General features: G+C 36.3%; 1 protein-coding gene across 1 annotated transcript in view; it reads left to right on the top strand.

The window, feature by feature from the left end:
- Nucleotides 1-18,793, top strand: part of ADGRV1 (adhesion G protein-coupled receptor V1) — a 637,421-nt gene that overhangs the window by 603,020 nt on the left and 15,608 nt on the right. The window contains exons 88-89 of the mRNA XM_077139161.1: nt 13,804-13,995; nt 16,391-16,568. Of these exons, the coding sequence (XP_076995276.1) occupies nt 13,804-13,995; nt 16,391-16,568 (370 nt within the window). The remainder of the gene's footprint in view (nt 1-13,803; nt 13,996-16,390; nt 16,569-18,793) is intronic.

Genomic DNA, 18,793 nt, shown 5'->3' with positions numbered 1-18,793 from the left:
AGGCATTGGAAACTATAAATTCCCTTCTCAGACTGCTTTTGTTATATCCCATTTTTGTTGTTTTGTTTTCATTTTCATTCACCTCAAGATATTTCCTAATTTTCCTTGTGATTTCTTCTTTGACTTATTTGTTGTAAAAGAATATGTTTTTTAATTTCCAAATATTTGTGAATTTTCAATTCTCATTTTGTTTTTTATTCTTGTTTGGTTCCATTGCGGATGAAGAAGATATATTGTATAATTTCAATATTTTCTAATTTAATAAGACATTTTATGACTGATAAGGCCTATCCTGGAGAACGTACCATGTGCACTAGAAAAGAATGTATATTCTGCTGCTACTGGGTGAAGTGTTGAAAAATGTCTGCTAGGTTTAGCTGGTTTAGAGCATCATTCAAGTCTTCTGTTTCCTTATTGTTGTAATATTCATTCATCTATCCATTTTTAAAGATGTGCATTGAAATCTCTTACTATTAATGTGGAACTCTCTGTTTCTCCCTTCAAACCTGTTAGTATTTGCTTATATATTGTTGGACTTTGTAATTAAGTTCATGTATATTTATAGTTGTTATGTCTCCTTATTGACTTGACCCCCTTTATCAGTATATAAATGACCCTCAAACAGTTTTTGACTTAACATTCACTTTTTCTGATATTAGTATAGTGATCTTGACTCTCTTTTGGTTACTACTTGCATGCTATATTTTTCCAACCTTTCACTTTCAACCTACTTATGTCTTTGAATTTAAGGTGAGTCTCTTGTAAACAGCGTATGGTTGGGTCATGCTTTTTTACCCATTCTGCCCATCTGTCTTTTGAATGAAGAATTTATTCCATTTACATTTACAGTAACTATGATAATGCAGGGCTTTCTTCTGCCAATTTGCTAGTTTGTCTTTATATACCTTACACCCTTTTTGGCCCTCATTTTTTTCTGTTAATACCTACTTGCATATTTTTTGTATTGTTCCATTTTTAATCCCTTCTCATTTCATTCTGAATATATTTTTCAGATATTTTTCTGTGTAGTTACCATGGTGTTAAAATTTAACATACTAAATCAATAACAATTGTATTTGATTTGATATATACTTATCTTCAGTAGCATACAAATACACTGTTCTTATGCCCCCTGCCCCCACCCACCTTTCTTTTTATACCTGTTACATATAATATCTTTGTTCAACAAATTATATTTTGACAATAGACATGCAGCTTTTAATACCCAGAATTTTTAAATTTCTATTTTGATGCTATAATATCTCAACTCTTTAAGTGCAGGTTCCAAAGAAGTATGATACTTCAAAGGAATCTTTTTCTGCTGAGAGACTCCCCAGAGTTTGTCAGTTTTGCCAATTGTAATGATAAACCTCTTTTTTTATATCCTCAGTGCATAGTTTATACGTGTGCAGGCATTTCAGTGCAGGAAAGCATAGCGTGTTGAGTTCCACATTTCTATAAAAACATACACAGGCTCTTTCATTGTTTTGGAATTGATTCATGCACATATATTTTTGAACATTTTTGTTTAGATCATCCTTGATATTTAATTAACCACATTATGATAAAATGAATAGTTTATTAAAAGTTCAGTAGATTATAATTTCCTTTTAAAAGGAAAAAAAAGTGATATGAAGTATTTGAGAGTCTAATAGAAATGTGTGTTTGACTGGCTGCGTGACTGACTCCAGCACCTTGTAGGGCAGGTATAAGTCAAGTATACAAAAGTTTGGCATCTCCAGAAGGATCCTTGCTGAGAGAAAGGTTGTAAATTTTACAGGAAGACATGTCCACATTAGCATTGCATCACAGAGCATGTAAAACATGAAATGTGTATTCATTATCTGTCTGTCTTCAAATGTAACCCCTGATGTAATTGATAGTTTAAATGAATCGAACCCTGTGCTGTATGCAGTCTTTTGCTCTGAATAAGAAAAATAATGAATGCAGCAGATGGGGTAGATGGAGTAAAATTCTCCCATCCTATGTTATTTTATAGTTATCAAGCTGTGATTCCTTTAACCTAATAATAATTTTTGTTTAACAGGATTATTGATTATATATTTCCATTTATTCTTACCACTCTATTGTAATTGTTTTTTTCCAAAGACATTAATTACATTTGAAATAAGCAAATGCTTCTTTTCATTCCTTCTTCTCCTGATGTCTGTTTTTTGCAAAAGCGGACCAATTCCAATGTCTGGAATTGAATCTTCTCTTGGCTTCCCTGATACAGTTGTGGTTTTCCTCTTATCTAAACTGGATGATTAGAGAGTTATTCCTTGTTTACTCCACTTGTTCCTCTTCTTGTTCATGTCCCCCCAACTGTGTTTAATCCTAAACACTCAGATTTTTTCTCTATATGGTGTCTTTCTTTAAAAAATCACACACCCATATGGCTTCAGCCTTTACCCTTACCCAATTAGTTTCCACAGTTTATCTCTTCCCTGCCTTCTCTCCTGATCCTCAGTCTAGTACTCAAAATGTTTTACATGATTTCACTTGAAAATGCATGGAATTCAATTTAGCTTCCCACAGAAAAGTGATTCCTTCTCTTCTGTTATTTTTATTGGCACTTAGCCATCCAAGTTTCCCTTATCACCATCAGCAGCACTATTTTGTTGGTCACCTACAATTGTCCAAATAATTATGCTTAATCCATAGAGTGGTTAACTGAGATACCTGAACACTAAATGTTCAAGAAAGACATTGTTTTCAGAAGGTATTTTAAAGGATACCGAAAAAGACTGTGTTTAAAAGTATTTACAGATATAATAAGATTTAAATAATCACAGAGTTTGGTAGTTTTATCATTTCAATTTATTTCTTATTCAAAGTTCACACCAACTGTATTCCTTTTCTCCATTTTTCATTAGAAACTTAAAATATATGTATTTTCTCAGATTCCAAACCTGTTCTACATTGTTTAGTTCCATCTCAATACTGTTATGACCTTCTCCAATCTTCCATACCCTTTAGTCCTACCCTGCAACCTGATTTGTACTTCTGAAAATTTTCTAGTCTAGAAACTCTCAAAATCAGGCTTGTTGAAGGGTAATGAAGTTTGGAATCTTATAGCTTAAAAAAAATTAATTTGCAATTCCTTCTATCTAGTCAGAAATAGTCTGGCTCCTGATAAGTAGGTGTCAGCACTGACTACTGTCCCGTTCTTTGAGACTTATCAAAAATCTGAAGAACATTAAAAGTCTCAGCGATGAAGCACTGTAGAACAAGACCAAAAAAGAAAGGCTGTAGGAATCAGGATCTCATCTGGATACATGACCTAATAATTGTCTTTTAATTTATGAGTATTTATCACAAAGAGAACTGTCACCAAATGTTTCCTTTGTCCAAAAGTGACACACAGAGGAAAATGTTCTTACTGCAAATAGAAACCTTAGCTGTGTAAAAGGAAAAATATCATGCCCATAAACTGAATATTCATGATAAAAACATATGGAATGTAAAGGTTTGAATAGACCTCTACCTAAGCCCAAACATTAAAAATGAAGGCTGTTACCTGGATATTTTAGTCTTAAACATGTCTGAAACCCGCATACTAAGTCAGTTGTACTTTTACTGACTCTATTCTAAAGAGATAGTGTCCTTTAAATTAATAAGGAATTATAGAAGAACATGACTTAAACTCACGTTGAATAACAGGCAATTACCTAATCCAAATATTTCAAAAAGGATTTAGGCTATAATTGTTCTCATAGATTTCTTAGTGTTTCAGTTGTGTTGGCCAATATACAGCTATCAAAGTTTTCATTTTTATACACTTAATGCACACATTAGATTGTGGGGTCTTATTCTAAAGAAGGGCATTAACAAAAAGTAGCTTTAAATGCAAAAAATAAGAATTAGTGAAAAAATGTGATGCAATTAAAGATGAAATTCACACTCTTCTCACACCTGAAAAGTGTACAAAAGCATAAATGCTGTATTTGACTTTTCAATTATTTACTGGCAAGCAATCCATTGTCTTTGCTGGTAAGTTACTGGTGATTCACGATACAAAAACAGTGGTCAGCAGCTCAAGAGCAGTGCAGAAGCCAGAAACAAGATAGCACAGTGACTCCCTGGGCATTTGCCAAGGAGGGAACCAACTCAGAAAGCTGCATTGCTTTTTAAAGGAAAAGTAGCCACAAGAAGCAGAAGGGGGTACAAACCCAGTCCCAGCCAGAGATACCACTGATAAAGCCCAGGACGTCACCTGAGGCCTCTGCACAAAGTAACCTCCCCACCCGAGTTACAACCCCAAGAACAGAGACCCATGCCAGGAGTGAAGGCCTCCTCTGATGAAAAGAGTCTTGGCCCGTATAACACATGAAACAAAAAGACAAGCCTGAAACAAAAGTTTTATTGAACAACTACTGAATTACGTAACTACAAAAGTCATAAGAAAACTAGAACACTAAAATAAAAACAGGCCTCACACCCATGTCTGTTCCTTTCCCCATCCTATTCTCACCCACAGACAAAATTTTAAAGCCACATTCTCTTAATTAACACATATTTTGTAAGCTCCCACTTTGTTCCAGACACTGCACTAAAAACTAAATAACACAACAGTGAACTGGACATGGTTTCTACTTTCAAGGAGATAATTGAATGGGAAATATTATTTTTTCGAATCTCAAATTTGTAAATTTGAAGCTAAAGAAAGCCTATTTTTAATGAAGGTTTTCATTCCTCCAATCTAAGTCCCTTTTCCTGCTTTTTTGCCTGAACTTCCTTAGATTTAATTTCAAGATTGGTGGTTTTGATTGGGTCACCTGTTGTGTGACTCCACTGACTATTTCTGAATTATAAACTATTTCTGAATTATGAGCTATGGCGTAACGTAGTCCTGGAGACTTTGAAATTGCATATTTTACCTTTATTTTTAAAAACATCATTAATTCATATTATTTTAACATCTTCATATTTAGAATTTTAAACATATGAAAAAGAATAGGAACACCCATACATCGGAGATCCATCAACTGGAAGTCAGAGTCCACCCTTCCTGCTCCAAAAGAGCTCCTGTCAATTTGGATTTCTATACCAGTGAAAATATCTTTCTAAAATGATGGTGATAAGACAGACATTTTCAGGGGGACAAAAGCTGAAAGAACTCATTTCCAGCAAAAAAAAAAAAAAAAACCTACAACAAAGAATGCCGAAAGAAGTTGTATAAGTATGTGATGATATTTTGAGCCATTGATTGTACACCAAGGATGTTGTACATATGTTAAGAATGTTCGTGTTTGAATGTTGTTTTGTTTTGTCAATAAAAATACTGAAAAAAAAAAAAGAAGAAGTTGTATAGGGTGAAGTGAAATGATATGAGAGAAACCTAATTCTACAGGAAGGAATGAAGAATACCAGAAAAAATAAGCAAGTCATTAAGTATAAAGGACATTAAAAAAATTATTTCTACCTCTCTATATCAAAATTTCCCTGTACATGATTTTATGCTTTCTTTTTTTTTTCTTGTAGATAATTTTTTTTAGGGAACTTTTTTTGTATTACATCTTTTTATTCATCTTTAGTTCTTCTTATTGATTTGTAAATTCAGGGATATCATTGCCAACCTTTGAGTAACTTTCTTACTATTTATTTTTCTAACTCTTTTCATTTTTCTGTCTTTTTTATCTTAATTCATTGGAATTTTTAAAGAAATGTTTTTATTGACATATCTTCACACACATTCCATACATGGTGGACAATCAGTGGCTCACAATATCATCACATAGTTGCATATTCATCACCGTGATCAGTTTTGGAACATTTACTTCACTCCAGAAAAAGAAATAAAAAGAAAAAACTCATACATCCCATACCCCTTACCCTTCCCTCTCATTGACCACTAGTATTTTAATCTATCCTATTTATTTTATGCCTTATCCCCCCTTATTATTTATTTATTTTTTATCCTTATTTTTTTGCCCATCTGTCCATACTCTGGATAAAAGGAGCATCAGACACAAGGTTTTCACAATCACACAGTCACATTGTAAAAGCTATATTATTATATAATCATATCATTATATAATCAAGGCTACTGGAACATAGCTCAACAGTTTCAGGTACTTCCCTCTAGCCACTCTAATACACCATAAACTAAAAAGGGGATATCTATATAATGAGTAAGAACAACCTCCAGGATAACCTCTCAACTCTGAAATCTGTCAGCCACTGAAACTTTATTTTGTCTCATTTCTCTCCTCCCCCTTTTGGTCAACAAGGCTTTCTCAATTCCTTGATGCCAGGTCGTGGGATTTCTGTCCCACTTTGCCAGGGAAATTTACACCCCTGAAAGTCAATTCATTGGAATTTTCTATTAGCAAAAATCTCTTCCTTTCTCTCCAGACCCTCAAATTCATGACATGCCTAATCCATAGTCACTTCTGGCTACTTATAGCACAGTTGTGGATCAAGTCTCACAGCCGACAGGGATCTATGTGGTGCCTGTGGTATCAGCTGCCTTCCACCAGTCCCTCATTGCCCACAGATGTCAACGCTTTGATTCCTCAAAACATTTTGTTGAAAGCTACTCTATTGCATTGTAGAATTTACATGTTAACATCTGGATTGATTCACTTCTTTACTTGGTTTTTTTTATGACAGGATCAGCACTATCACCTGTATATTTTTGTAATATATCATTGGTCAAACTCTTTGCCAGAACCAAACATAAATATCAGATATTGAGGCTTTAGTGGAATCCGTAACTCAGGTGCTCAACACATTTAACTCAGGATTCCTGAGAGCTTTTTCAGTATGGATTTGCAGTTGCTCATTGGTAGAGAAAATAGTATGAAATCAGTCACACTAACTCAAATAGCCTGTGAATACAGGGCAGCATTCTGAACATGGGGAAACAACTGAACTTTAATGTTTCCCTTTATTCAGAGATAGGTAAAATTAAAGGAATGAGCCTGACCAGCTGTTAAGTGGGTCCACTGAATGCATTTAATATTTTAATCACTTACCTGTACCTGAAGGAAAAATGGGTGGGAGAGTAGAAACAAAAGTGGGAGCTGACTAGGCCCCTTTTGTGCAATTATTATTGAAATACCTGGGTTTTACACTCTCTTTTGAAATCTTGTTACAAGTTGTGCTGGTTTAAATCTGTTATATACCCCAGAAAAGATCCTGTTCTTTTAATCCATTCTTGTGGGGGCAGACCTGCTGTGGGTGGTACATTTTGGTTAGACTATTTCAATTGAGATGTGACCCAGCCCGTTCAAGGTCAGTCTTAATCCTTTACTGGAGTGTTTTGTGAAGAGGATAAAATATAGTTAAAGCCCTGAGAAATTAGGAAAAAAAAATGCCTCCAGGAGAAACAGAAAAGGACCCAGAGGAGCTGAGAGAGTCATTGAAACCAAATCCCAGGAGAAAAGGACCAGCAGACATCACCATGTACCTTCCCACATGACAGAGGAACCCCAGATGCCAGCAACCTTTCCTCAGAGAAAGTATCTTCCTCTTAGTGCTTAATTTGGACATTTTCATGGCCTTAGAACTATAAATTTATAAACTAATAAATCCCAATTTACAGAACAATCCATTTCTGGTATATTGCATTCCGGCAGTTTTAGCAACCAAAACACACGTCTTATAAGGCTTACCCTGCCTTACCACACAATCCTCAGAAGAGTCATCCTCAAGTTTCAGATGAGTTATCCAAATCAATGTGGAGACAACTCTTCTTTCAGAGGCAGTCTGTTCACCTTCGTGTTTTACCCTCTTCTCCTCTGCCAACATGTCTCAATGAAATTTGCGAAATGGTAATGTTGATTCTTTTCCCATATCATATGGATGAGATAAAATTATTGACATAAGCAGCCAAAATCTTCTGCATTCATTTAATTCTTTGATAGTATTACATTTTAAGGGTATGCATTAATGCTTTAGACTACTATGGTCTCTTTTATGTGTAACTAAATGTTTGCTAAAAAATCTAAATCCTTGAGTCAAAAAAAATGCAGACCAAAGAGATAAAACCATCTTGAAAAAGCAAGAGAAAAATTGTAGGACTCACACTTCCCAATTTAAAAGCATATTACAAAACTATAGTAATCAAAACAGTGTGGTACTAGCACAAGAACAGATATATAGAACAAAGAAGTAGAATCGAGTTCAGAAATAAACAAACCTTCATATCTTCTGACAGAGTGCCAAGCTCACTCAATGGGAAAAGAATAGTGTCTTCAAATGCTGAGAAAACTGGATCTCCACATACACAAGAATCAAAGTGGACTCCTGACCTTATAACACATATAAAAATTAATTCAAAATGAATCAGCAACCTAAATATGAGATAAAGTTATAAAAACTATCAGAAAAAAACAGGGAAATATCTTCAGGACTTTGTATTAGGCAATGGAATTTTAGACTTTACATGAAAAGCATGAGCAACTAAGGAAAAAAACAGATAAATGGATTTCTTCAAAATGAAAAACTTGTGTGCATCAAAGGAAATTTTCAAGAAAGTGAAAAGACAGTCTACAGAAAGGGAGAAAATATTTAACTGAGCTTCTCTGGGACAAACACTGGATTTCATCTCTTAGCGTAGCATCTCCCAGCATTTTCTGTCTCCAAGCATCTGTGAGTCCTCTCTATGTTTCTCTGGGGCCATTTTCTTTTTTAGCTTCTCTAAATTCTCTCAGCTCTCTTAAAGGACTCTAGTAAGCAGATTAAAACCCACCTTGAATGGGCAGAGTTACATCTCCATGGAAACAGTTTAACCAGAAGGTCCCACCCAGCAATAGATATGTCCCCATGAGATTGGATTAGGAGAACATGTCTTGTCTGGGGTACATAACAGTTTCAAACCAGCAGAAACTTGAACAGACATTTCTCAAAAAAAGAAATATAAATGGCCAATAAGCATGTGAAAAGGTGCTCCCCACCATTAGCCACTAGGGAAATGCAAATCAAAACCACAATGGAGTACCACTTCATACCCACTAAATGGCTATTATTTTAAAAATTGAAAATAACAAGTACTAAGAGAGATTCAGAGAAGCAGGAACCTTAGAACATTCTCAGTGGCAATGTAAAATGGTGCAGCTGCTGTGGAAAAGAGTTTGAAGTTCCTTGAACTACTATATAACTAAACAAACCCACTTCTAGATATATACCCAAAAGAATTGAAAGCAGGAACTCAAAAAGATATTTGTACACCACTGTACATAGCATTATTCACAATAGTCAAGGGTGGAAGTAACCCAAGTGTCCATCAGCAGATGAAAGGATATACATACTATTTCTATTTGCTAATGCTGCTGGAATACAATATACCAGAAATGTATTGGCTTTTACAAAGGGGATTTATTCAATTACAAATCTATAGTTCTAAGGCCATGAAAATGTCCAACTTGAGGCATCAACCAGAAGATGCCTTCACTCAGGAAAGGCTGATTTTTCTCAGGGTTTCTCAGTCCCATGGGAAGGTCCATGGCTGCCATGTCCTGACCCTTCACTCCTGGGCTGTGTTTCTTTCATCTTCTGATTTCACAGCTTTCTCTTGAGCTTCTGCATCGGCAGCTTTCTGTGTCGGTTCTCTAAGCGTCTGTGCTTTCTCCAAAATGTCTCCCTCCTAAAAGACCTGAGTAACCTGACCAAAACCCACCCTACATTGGCAAGGTCACATCTCCATTAGGAAAAAACGTAATCAAAATGCCCACCCAACAATAGGCCTGCCCCCACAAGATTGGATCAAATGGACATGGCTTTTCTGGGGTACATTAACAGTTTCAAATCAGCACATACACAACAATTTATTAGTTAGCCATAAAAAGAAATGAAGGCCTGCCCCAATGAAGATGGAGAAGCTTCAGGCTCCATCCCCCAACAGAAGCATTGAACAATCAGCAAGAACTGGTAAAAATACCTTCCTCAAAGTTTCAGAAAAGTTAAAAAATTACAGTAACAGGGCGAGCACCAAATCAAGAAAAAAAATCATAAAAGCGGTAGGATCTCACAGTTGCCTGGTGGTCCCCTCACCACTTTCACGTGGAGCCAGCCCACATTCTCAGTATGGCTCCCTAGTTCCAGTTCCAGAGAGAGCAGAGTAACTTGAAACACATACTGGGAGATGTATGTCTGGCTCAGTCTGTCTGGTGGTGCCCTGAGGGTCCGGTCCTCCCAGAACTTGCCCTGCATGTAGAAGACCACTGTGTAGAGGTCTCCTGCGGAACACTGCGGGAGAGCAAGTGACTCATGGCTGCCTGGGGGCAGGGATTGCTGGCTGTAGGACATACAGTACCTGGGACCATGAGGAAACTGCTTCCTAGAAAAGAGGGAACATTCAAATCCATGTAAAGGGGTAGGGAGGGGCATTCCTAGGGCCACATGTGCATGCCTAAGACAAGACAGCTTTACAGAAAGGGTCAGAGAGGCTGGTAAACTTTGGCCTGGAGCTGTTCTCTAAACTTATTGTATAGATAAGCTCCTGAGCACTTGCAGTGCAGTCAGCAAAGACTGGGAAAGATGTGTTCTTTTTACTTCCTTCTCTTTTTTATTTTATCATTTTTATTATTATTTTGTTATCTCCTGGCATTCAAGGAAAGCTCTATTGTATAACGCTAGTTGGATACAAGCTTGAGGAACAGATGCCTCAGAGTCTAAATTACAGCAATAACACCTCTAAAGTATCAAAATGAGTCCAGGTTTAACAAAAGATTTCAAAACATGAAAAGAAACAGGAAGTGATGGTCTAGGCAAAGGAGAAGTTTAAAGCAATAGAAACCATCAATTAGGAGGGCCACACCTGGACATACCAGACAAAGATTGTAAAACATGTCCCTAAATATTTTCAAAGAGTTAAAGGAAAGCATAGGCAAAGAACTAAAGTATAGCAGGAACACAGTGAAATAACACAAAGAGAATTTCATTAGAGAGATGGAAATTATGAAAAGGATCCAAACACAGCTGAAAACCACCATAACAGAAATTAAAAATTCCGTAGAGAGGTTCGATAGCAGATTGGAGCTGGCCCAAATCCATGAACTTGAAGATAAGACAATTGAAATTATTCAGTCCGAGGAGCACGAAGAAAAAAAGAAGAAAAGTACGTTAGCACTTGCCAGGAAGTGGGAGTAGTGAGGGAGTGGGGGACAGAGTCCATGCTGAATGGCTACAGAGTTTCTGTGTGGGGTGAGGGAAAGGTTTGGTAATGGATGGTGGTGATGTTAGTACAACATTGTGAGTAAATCAATATTAATAAATTGTATACTTCAAAGCGGTTAAAATGAGAAATTTTTATGTTGTATATATATTATCACAATAAAAATTACAAAAGAAAGAAGTACAGAAGTGACCTTACTCAGCATAATCAATACGAATAGCGTCTAACCAAAGATCTTTGAAAGCATTTTTCATGACTGTAACAGGAAAACCAACAAAATAAAACAGCAATGCATGGAAAGAAAGAAGGAATTCTCTTCTCAGTGAGCCCTTACCAGGTGAAAAATAGGAAGGACAGATGGATTATATGCCTCCTACTCCTAAAATAGTCAACCTGTATTATGTTGCAGAATATTGTATTTGTCACTAACTTTAAAAAGACAGCCAAGTGTTTTATTCCTGCATCTAGTGCCGGGTAGGGCACATGATGGGTGTTCAACAGTATTGCATTAAAAAACAAAAAGTCTGGATTCTTTTTGCAAGTTCTTTCACAGACCCGCACGAAAAGGAGAGCCTGAGATTTGTCATGCAGGACTGGAATGGGGACTTGTTATTACTCTGAGGTCAGAAACCTCCACAGCTGAATACTTTAGATAATGAAGGTCCTTTTTATATATTTGCCCAACTTGGTCTGGGCACAGGCAAATGTCATTCAATCTGCATTTAAACATTCCTTTCTTTCCACTTGGGAGTGTTTATGTTTCCTGGGGCACATCTAAAAGATTCAGAGTATTTACTGTATATTTCTATGCTTTTAAGAAAAAAAAAAAAAAAAAAAAAACTCATGCGGCTTTCACACGCAAGTGATTTTCAGCAGGCGGTTCCTTTCCTGAAGCACAAAAGGCTAGATATAAAAACAAACGAGCGAATGTACTGTTTTAACAAATAAGTCCTTAGAGATGGATTCAAAGCATGGTTATTGTTTCTTGATCTAGCTATTTACCCTATCAGTTCACAATCCTTAGGGAAAAAAAATCCTGAAATAAATCAGCGATACACAATTTTTAAGGCGGACAGTTGAATTTTTTTTTCCTGTTTTGTCTATTACCGTGGCCAACGAAATTAGGTCATACCCATGTGAAAAATTAGTTGTACAAGAACAATTTTGGAAGTTGTATGTGTGTTTTCAGGAAGCTTTTGTTTCTGCTAACATTCACAATATCATTTGCACGTGAAATTAATTGTATTGCTCTGCATTATTTAGAGTATTAAGGTTATTTCCAAAACAAACAAACAAACCACAAAACCCTGATTCAAAAGGAAAAGTTTCTGTAACTAATTTTATATCATAACTAGAACACTTTCATTTAAAAATATTTTAACAGATGAACTACTGATTTTAAAACATATTTGGGGATTATTTGGACTAGAGGCCAAACAATAAGAGGTCATTCCAGTAGAAAGGGGAGAAAGGCCAAATCTGTACCGGTATTCCAGTGCTAATGCATCTCATCCAGAGCGTCCTCTAATTCCACTTTATAGTAAAAGTTCCTTGTAATTTTTAAATCCTGAGTTTTTTTCTAATAGACTTTTTACTATTTATACCAACAGTTGTTAAGTTTCAGGCCCACAAGTGTTTCATTGCTCCTATACTTCTAGAAATGTTAGAATACAGGGGAGAATGCAGATTTCACAAAATGAATACACTTATTTGTGTTTTCTAAAAAATGTTAATGTTAACTCTTCTTCTAGTAAACTATGCCTTGCTTTTATTTTAGAAGATTAATTTAAGTATTTTAGAAACTAAGGAGATTCTTATTTGCTTCCAAAACTTAAACACCAGGAATAGGAGATACAAAAGGCACAGTTTAATGCATTTTCTTGAATGGCTGTAAAGGTCAAAATTACCAAGCTTTACTGAGGCGCCGCTAGAAGTATACAGTAGATCCCTTGTAGAAATGATGAAGGAGAGCCAGTGTAGGCAGTGTCCGGAACACAGTATGAAATTTGACTTGCTATGTGTGACGGAAGCAGAGCAATTGTCAAGAGTTTGATGTGGTTGTGAAAGAATTTAAAGGGCCAGCAAGTCTTTAGGGAGGCACAGGATGACACTTATTGAACATGCTAAGTATTAAGCAATCCCTAGGATTCCTCAAAGCCCCCACATAATGATTCTGTTTCTAAATGAGATAAGTAGGTGAGATACGTAAATGAAATCAGTGTAGCCCTTCCTGAAATTTACAACTGGATTAAAGTTAAAAATAAAATGGGATCCTACTTCAACCACTTTGCTAACAAAAAATGAGAATAGTTGACATAGATGGGAAAAGAGTGTAAGTTTTTGGAAGATAAGAGATTTGCTTTCTGAAACTAAAACCTACATTTTCAATTCAACTGCAGTTCAGTTTTCATTATTATTTGGCCTAGATTGCACTTATGTTTTAACTAAGAAAAAATTGATTTGTTTGTGAGAGAGCAGTTTGCTTAAATGACATTGACTAACTTTTTTGTTATATCCTCAAATGTACAGTGACCTCCTGCTGGTCTCCTAGCATATAATACTTGGCTTTGGATAGAATTTGCAGCACTTGTAAAAATCAGCTATGTTGATTTTACTGTGTTTAGTCTTCAGCCATTCTACCTAGACTTTCTTTGACATGCTGGCGCTCTTTTCTTTTGCAGGGACTCTATGTTTTTGTGGTTTACTTCATTCTACACAACCAGACATGCTGCCCCATGAAGGCCAGCTATACAGTGGAAATGAATGGACACCCGGGACCCAGCACTGCCTTCTTCACGCCTGGGAGGGGAATGCCTCCCGCTGGAGGGGAGATCAGCAAGTCCACCCAAAATCTCATCAGCGCTATGGAGGAGGTACCTCGTTCTTGCACTTTCTCTCTCTCCCCCCCCCCCACCCTCCCTCTCTCATCTCCTGTTTCTCCCCATCCCTATCTCTTTCTCTAGCTGGCTCTCCCTCCCACACACATACACATTGACAGCCTCTCTACCTTATAAAGGGGCCAAGATAAATGGCACTAGCCAACTTTTAAATCCTTTTCCTATTCTGAGATACTATGATCTATGGTATTTGATTTCCTTAACTTGATATCACACCTGAATTTACTTCCTTTTTTCTTCTCTGCCTGGTTCATTATATGGTCCAGCAGTTTGTACTGGAAAATGAGACAGAAAGAGAATAATTGGACGCTGTCTTCAAAATCTTCTTAATGTGTCATGGCAGTGACTTTATCTGCCTAAGAAGTGATTTTTAAAAAACTGGTATTCCTAAAATTACTTTTGTAGCTCTTTTTTCACCATCCCAATGTGCTAATTCAATCCCAGTTTTCACTCAGGGAAATTCCTTTTAATTTAAATGCCAGAAAATATTTCAGAACAAAGGCCCCAAACAGTGCTTCAGCAGCACTAGTGGAAAATCAGCCAGGATTTCCTCTATAAAATTTACTTCCCACTGCTCTCTGCCTTCTATCCACATCATTTGGATTTGTCTGTTTAAATAACTTTACCAGTGGCCTGTCACTCATGCTACCCATAACACTGGGACCACCACTTATATTTTACAATGTACCTGAAGGTATTTGGGTAGGAAGAGATGGTAATACAAAGTCCCTGACAATTTCTGCACTGCCTGAGATGTGCTTGCCTACCATATCTTATATAGTCATATCGTCCTATCTGTGTTATGTAGTCAAGAGGAGGAGTATTTTTGTTTCTGCATTCTGGAAAATGGAAGCAAATCAAGGAACATCTGTCTGGAAAGGAAACAGTTTATAGCTTGATAATAGATGTTGGCTAGGTAGACACATATTTACTAGATAGATAAATAGAGAGATACAGATACTTGCCCGAGATATTATTTTTATACTCCATAGCCATGTAGAGAGTAATTTTATACATGCCAGGTTGATATTATGATCACAAATCAAGTACAGGATTTAAAAGTCAGGACATGTCTTTAGCAACCTTAAATGTTTGGAAATCTAGTGCCATGTCTAGATCCCCAAAGTCTGTTAAATTGAATTATTTTAAAATCACAGTTGGTGCCAACAGAAACAAGGATGTTTTTAGGAGTAGCAACCCAGGAGTGAATCTTAAAAAATAATTTTTTTTTTGAAAGTTCAACCACTATAGCAATATCTAGATCTGAACTGCCCTATACAATAGCCGTTAGCCACATGTGAATATTTAAACTCAAACGAGTTAAAATGTAATAATTTTAAAAGTTCAGTTCCTCTGTCACACCTGCCACATTTCAAGTGCTCAATAGCCACATGTCTCCAGGAGCTCCCTATCGGAAAGCACAGATATAAAATATGTGTGTCATTGTAGAAAGTTCAATTGGACGGTGCTGCTCTAGATATTCAACTTCTTACTCAAATTTTTCCAGGTTTTATCTTCTCCTCTCAGGTTTATTTCTAAAGACTCCAGGTCACTTTTCTCAGTATGAGACATGTCTGCACTATCTCAGAAAACCTTACATTGAGAGAGAACAGCTGTGATCGTCTGTTTCCTGGGTCTGAGCCACTGCTTAAGCATTCGTCGTGGGTGTTGCACAATGGCATCCCCTAACATGTGCTTTGCATTCCTCAGAGGTGCACAATTGGCTTTGCTCCAGCTGTCAGCGAGGGACTGTCAGACATTCTGAAAAGCCATGCATAGAAAGGGAAGGATGGGAAAGGAAGGATTAGGCTTGCTTACCAGTAACCTAAAAGGAAGTGCATACATCCTATCATTTCAGGATAAGATTATTTTTAACCATTCAGTCAAAAAAGGAGGAACTTATAACGGTATGAAACAATTCATTTTTTTCAATTCACTATGTCCTGATCAATCTCTACTATATTTTAAATCCTATGTTGTATTTTTGACCAAGGATTAGGAGGATTTCTCACCAATTCTTACATTTTTTTTAGGCACTGTCTTTATACACAATATGCACACACACACAAAATAAACTGTACCCATTGAGTTAAAAAAAATTAGTTTCCTTCGCCACACACAATAGCACAGAAATTTACAAGTAAGCCTAATAGAGAAATTGTTTAAAATCACCAGATTAGATCATGTCATGGAGAGACACACTTTTGAATGGAACACAAATAAAATTAAACGTCTTAATGTTTAACAGTTCAACAGCCTTTACTCTAGATTTTTGTAATGAGAGTCAGAGGTAAATTGTTTATATAGTTTTCAAAGTGAATATTCATACATTCCTATTATGATTTCCTTTAACCCCACCCTACCCAAAAAGGTGCCACCTGACTGGGAGAGAGCGTCTTTCCAACAAGCCAGTCAGGCCAGTCCTGACTTGAAGCCAAGTCCACAAAATGGCGCCACATTCCCTTCTTCCGGAGGATATGGCCAGGGTTCACTGGTTGCCGATGAAGAGTCGCAGGAGTTTGATGATTTGATTTTTGCATTAAAAACTGGTACGTATGAATGCACAAACCTCATTAGAGGTAGACTCTCTTGCTGTGCAGCGTGTTATGTCTTCTCCCCGTGAAGTCATGTACAGTGCAGGCATCTCAGCACATCTTGATTCTCATGCTCCATTTCTAATTCCAGCCAGGATATTTTGATCTCAACACCAAATAAAACAAAACCTAAAAATAATTTACAACTTTTTATTAAGAAAAATATATAATGTAGCTAAATGTAAATATTTCTGTCCTGAACTCTTAATAGGACACCCAGATGCTATTGAGAAAATTTCAATGTAAGACAATCTAATAGACATCTATCTCTCTGAGGGAATTTTGCTTCTAACCTGCTAAAGAGACCTTCTTATGAAGCATCTTCTAAGCAGAAACTTTTAAGGGCAACATGATGGGCATTGTATAGCTTGCCAGTTTTCAAAGTACTATCACATAGTATTTCATTGGGTGGGCCTCTAAATCTGTTGTCATTTCCTAGACTGCTTAAAGCAAATACCATGAAATAGTTCAGCTTTAAGCAATGGAAATTTATTAGCTTACAGTTTGAAGTCAAGAAAATGTCCAAATCCAGAGCTCATCAAGGGAATGCTTTCTTCCTGAAGACCTGCTTCCGGCAATCCTTGGCCCCTCTATCAGATGGCAAGGCACACGGTAGTATCTGCTGGTCTCTCCCTTCTCTTCTGTGTTTTCTTGGTTTCAGCTTTCTACTACTTTAGCTTTCTCTCTCTCTCTCTCCATTCTTTCTATTTATAAAGGACTCCAGTAATAGAATTAGGTTCCATCTTGAATGACATGAGTCACAACTTAACTGAAGTAGCCTTACCAAGAGTCTATTTACAGTGGGTTTACATGTACAGGAATGGGTTAGATTTAAGAACAACTTTTCTTCTGGGGTACATACAGCTTCAGAAGACCACAATATTCAGCCACCTTCAATGAGTAGACCTAATGGATAGTTCTTCACAATGAGAGGAATGTAGTCCTAAAGGCCCTAAATCAGCAGCACATGTGCTTGGAAATATGCTAAGGCACATAAAAGACATAAACCCACCCCCATGGAAAGCTATGTGCTCCTGCAATTATGGCATATTATTCTTTCTAATATCTAAAAGATACCTGGATTGATAGCATATTATCATTTATCAAAAGCATTATTTAAATATTGAAAATAAAGTAATTTTTATTATCAAATATGTAATTTTTCTTTTTCTTGTTTATTTTTGACATAGTTTATTGTAATGTCATCTTCTCTTTCATGAGTTTCTAAATACTTCAAAGTAATATACTTTTCTTTGAAATTTGTAGTAATTAAATTGTCATTATATTATCAGCTAATGACATTATGCTTTTTTTAGTTCATATGTTTTGCTTTTGCTTATGATTTATTTTAAAATATTCATTGTGATGCACATTTTTAGGCATCTTCTTTCACACTGATATTCAATGTAGATTACTATGTTCCTTCATTTGATTTAGACATTGATATAAATCGTCATTCTAGCATGAATTCCCAGGGTTTAGTTCAAAAGTTGAGGAAAAGGTAATCAAACGAGAAGAATAAAGGCAAATGGGGATTTACCAAATAATCCAAGTATTCTTATCTTATTTCTGCAAGGCTGAGTGTTGCATACCAGATATATTGGCGTATCATATACTTTTAGTATTCCTTCCATTTCCAATACACATGAATACTGCAAAATTATTATCTGTGCCAATGGGAAGTCAATGAAATATTTAGTGCACATTGCATTTACTTTTTACATAGGGTTCTCCCAACCAAATTTACATTTTTTATAATCTACATAGTGTAAATGCCCGATGGACATCTAGTGAGTCTGTTTCTCCCATGTATATTATACTACCCACAGAACTATGGCATCCTAGCAGGAACTCTTTCATTCATCTTTTTTGGGCTCTATAAAGTTCAGTGCAATGTCTTAACCGTTGCAGGTGCTCAGTTTGGATTTTTAATTAAAAAAAAAATAGATTCTTCTGAAAATTGAACCCATATTTCTAACCACTACCACAATCACTGCATGATACATTCATATAATGCTAGCTGAAAGGAAGATTGATTAAAGACCATCACATCCAGTGATGGCAGACTCTTAGCTAGCTGTCACCACTTGCCTCTCCAATCCCTTGAAAAAATGCTCCTATCTAAACAGCAGTCTAGTTCCTCCTGCACAGAGACACAGTGCTCCTCTCAAGTGGTGCTC

This window comes from Tamandua tetradactyla, chromosome 21, assembly GCF_023851605.1.
Source record: "Tamandua tetradactyla isolate mTamTet1 chromosome 21, mTamTet1.pri, whole genome shotgun sequence".
Classification (NCBI taxonomy): Eukaryota; Metazoa; Chordata; class Mammalia; order Pilosa; family Myrmecophagidae; genus Tamandua; species Tamandua tetradactyla.
Note: the sequence above shows the minus strand (reverse complement) of the source record. Positions and strands in the feature narration are given on the sequence as shown.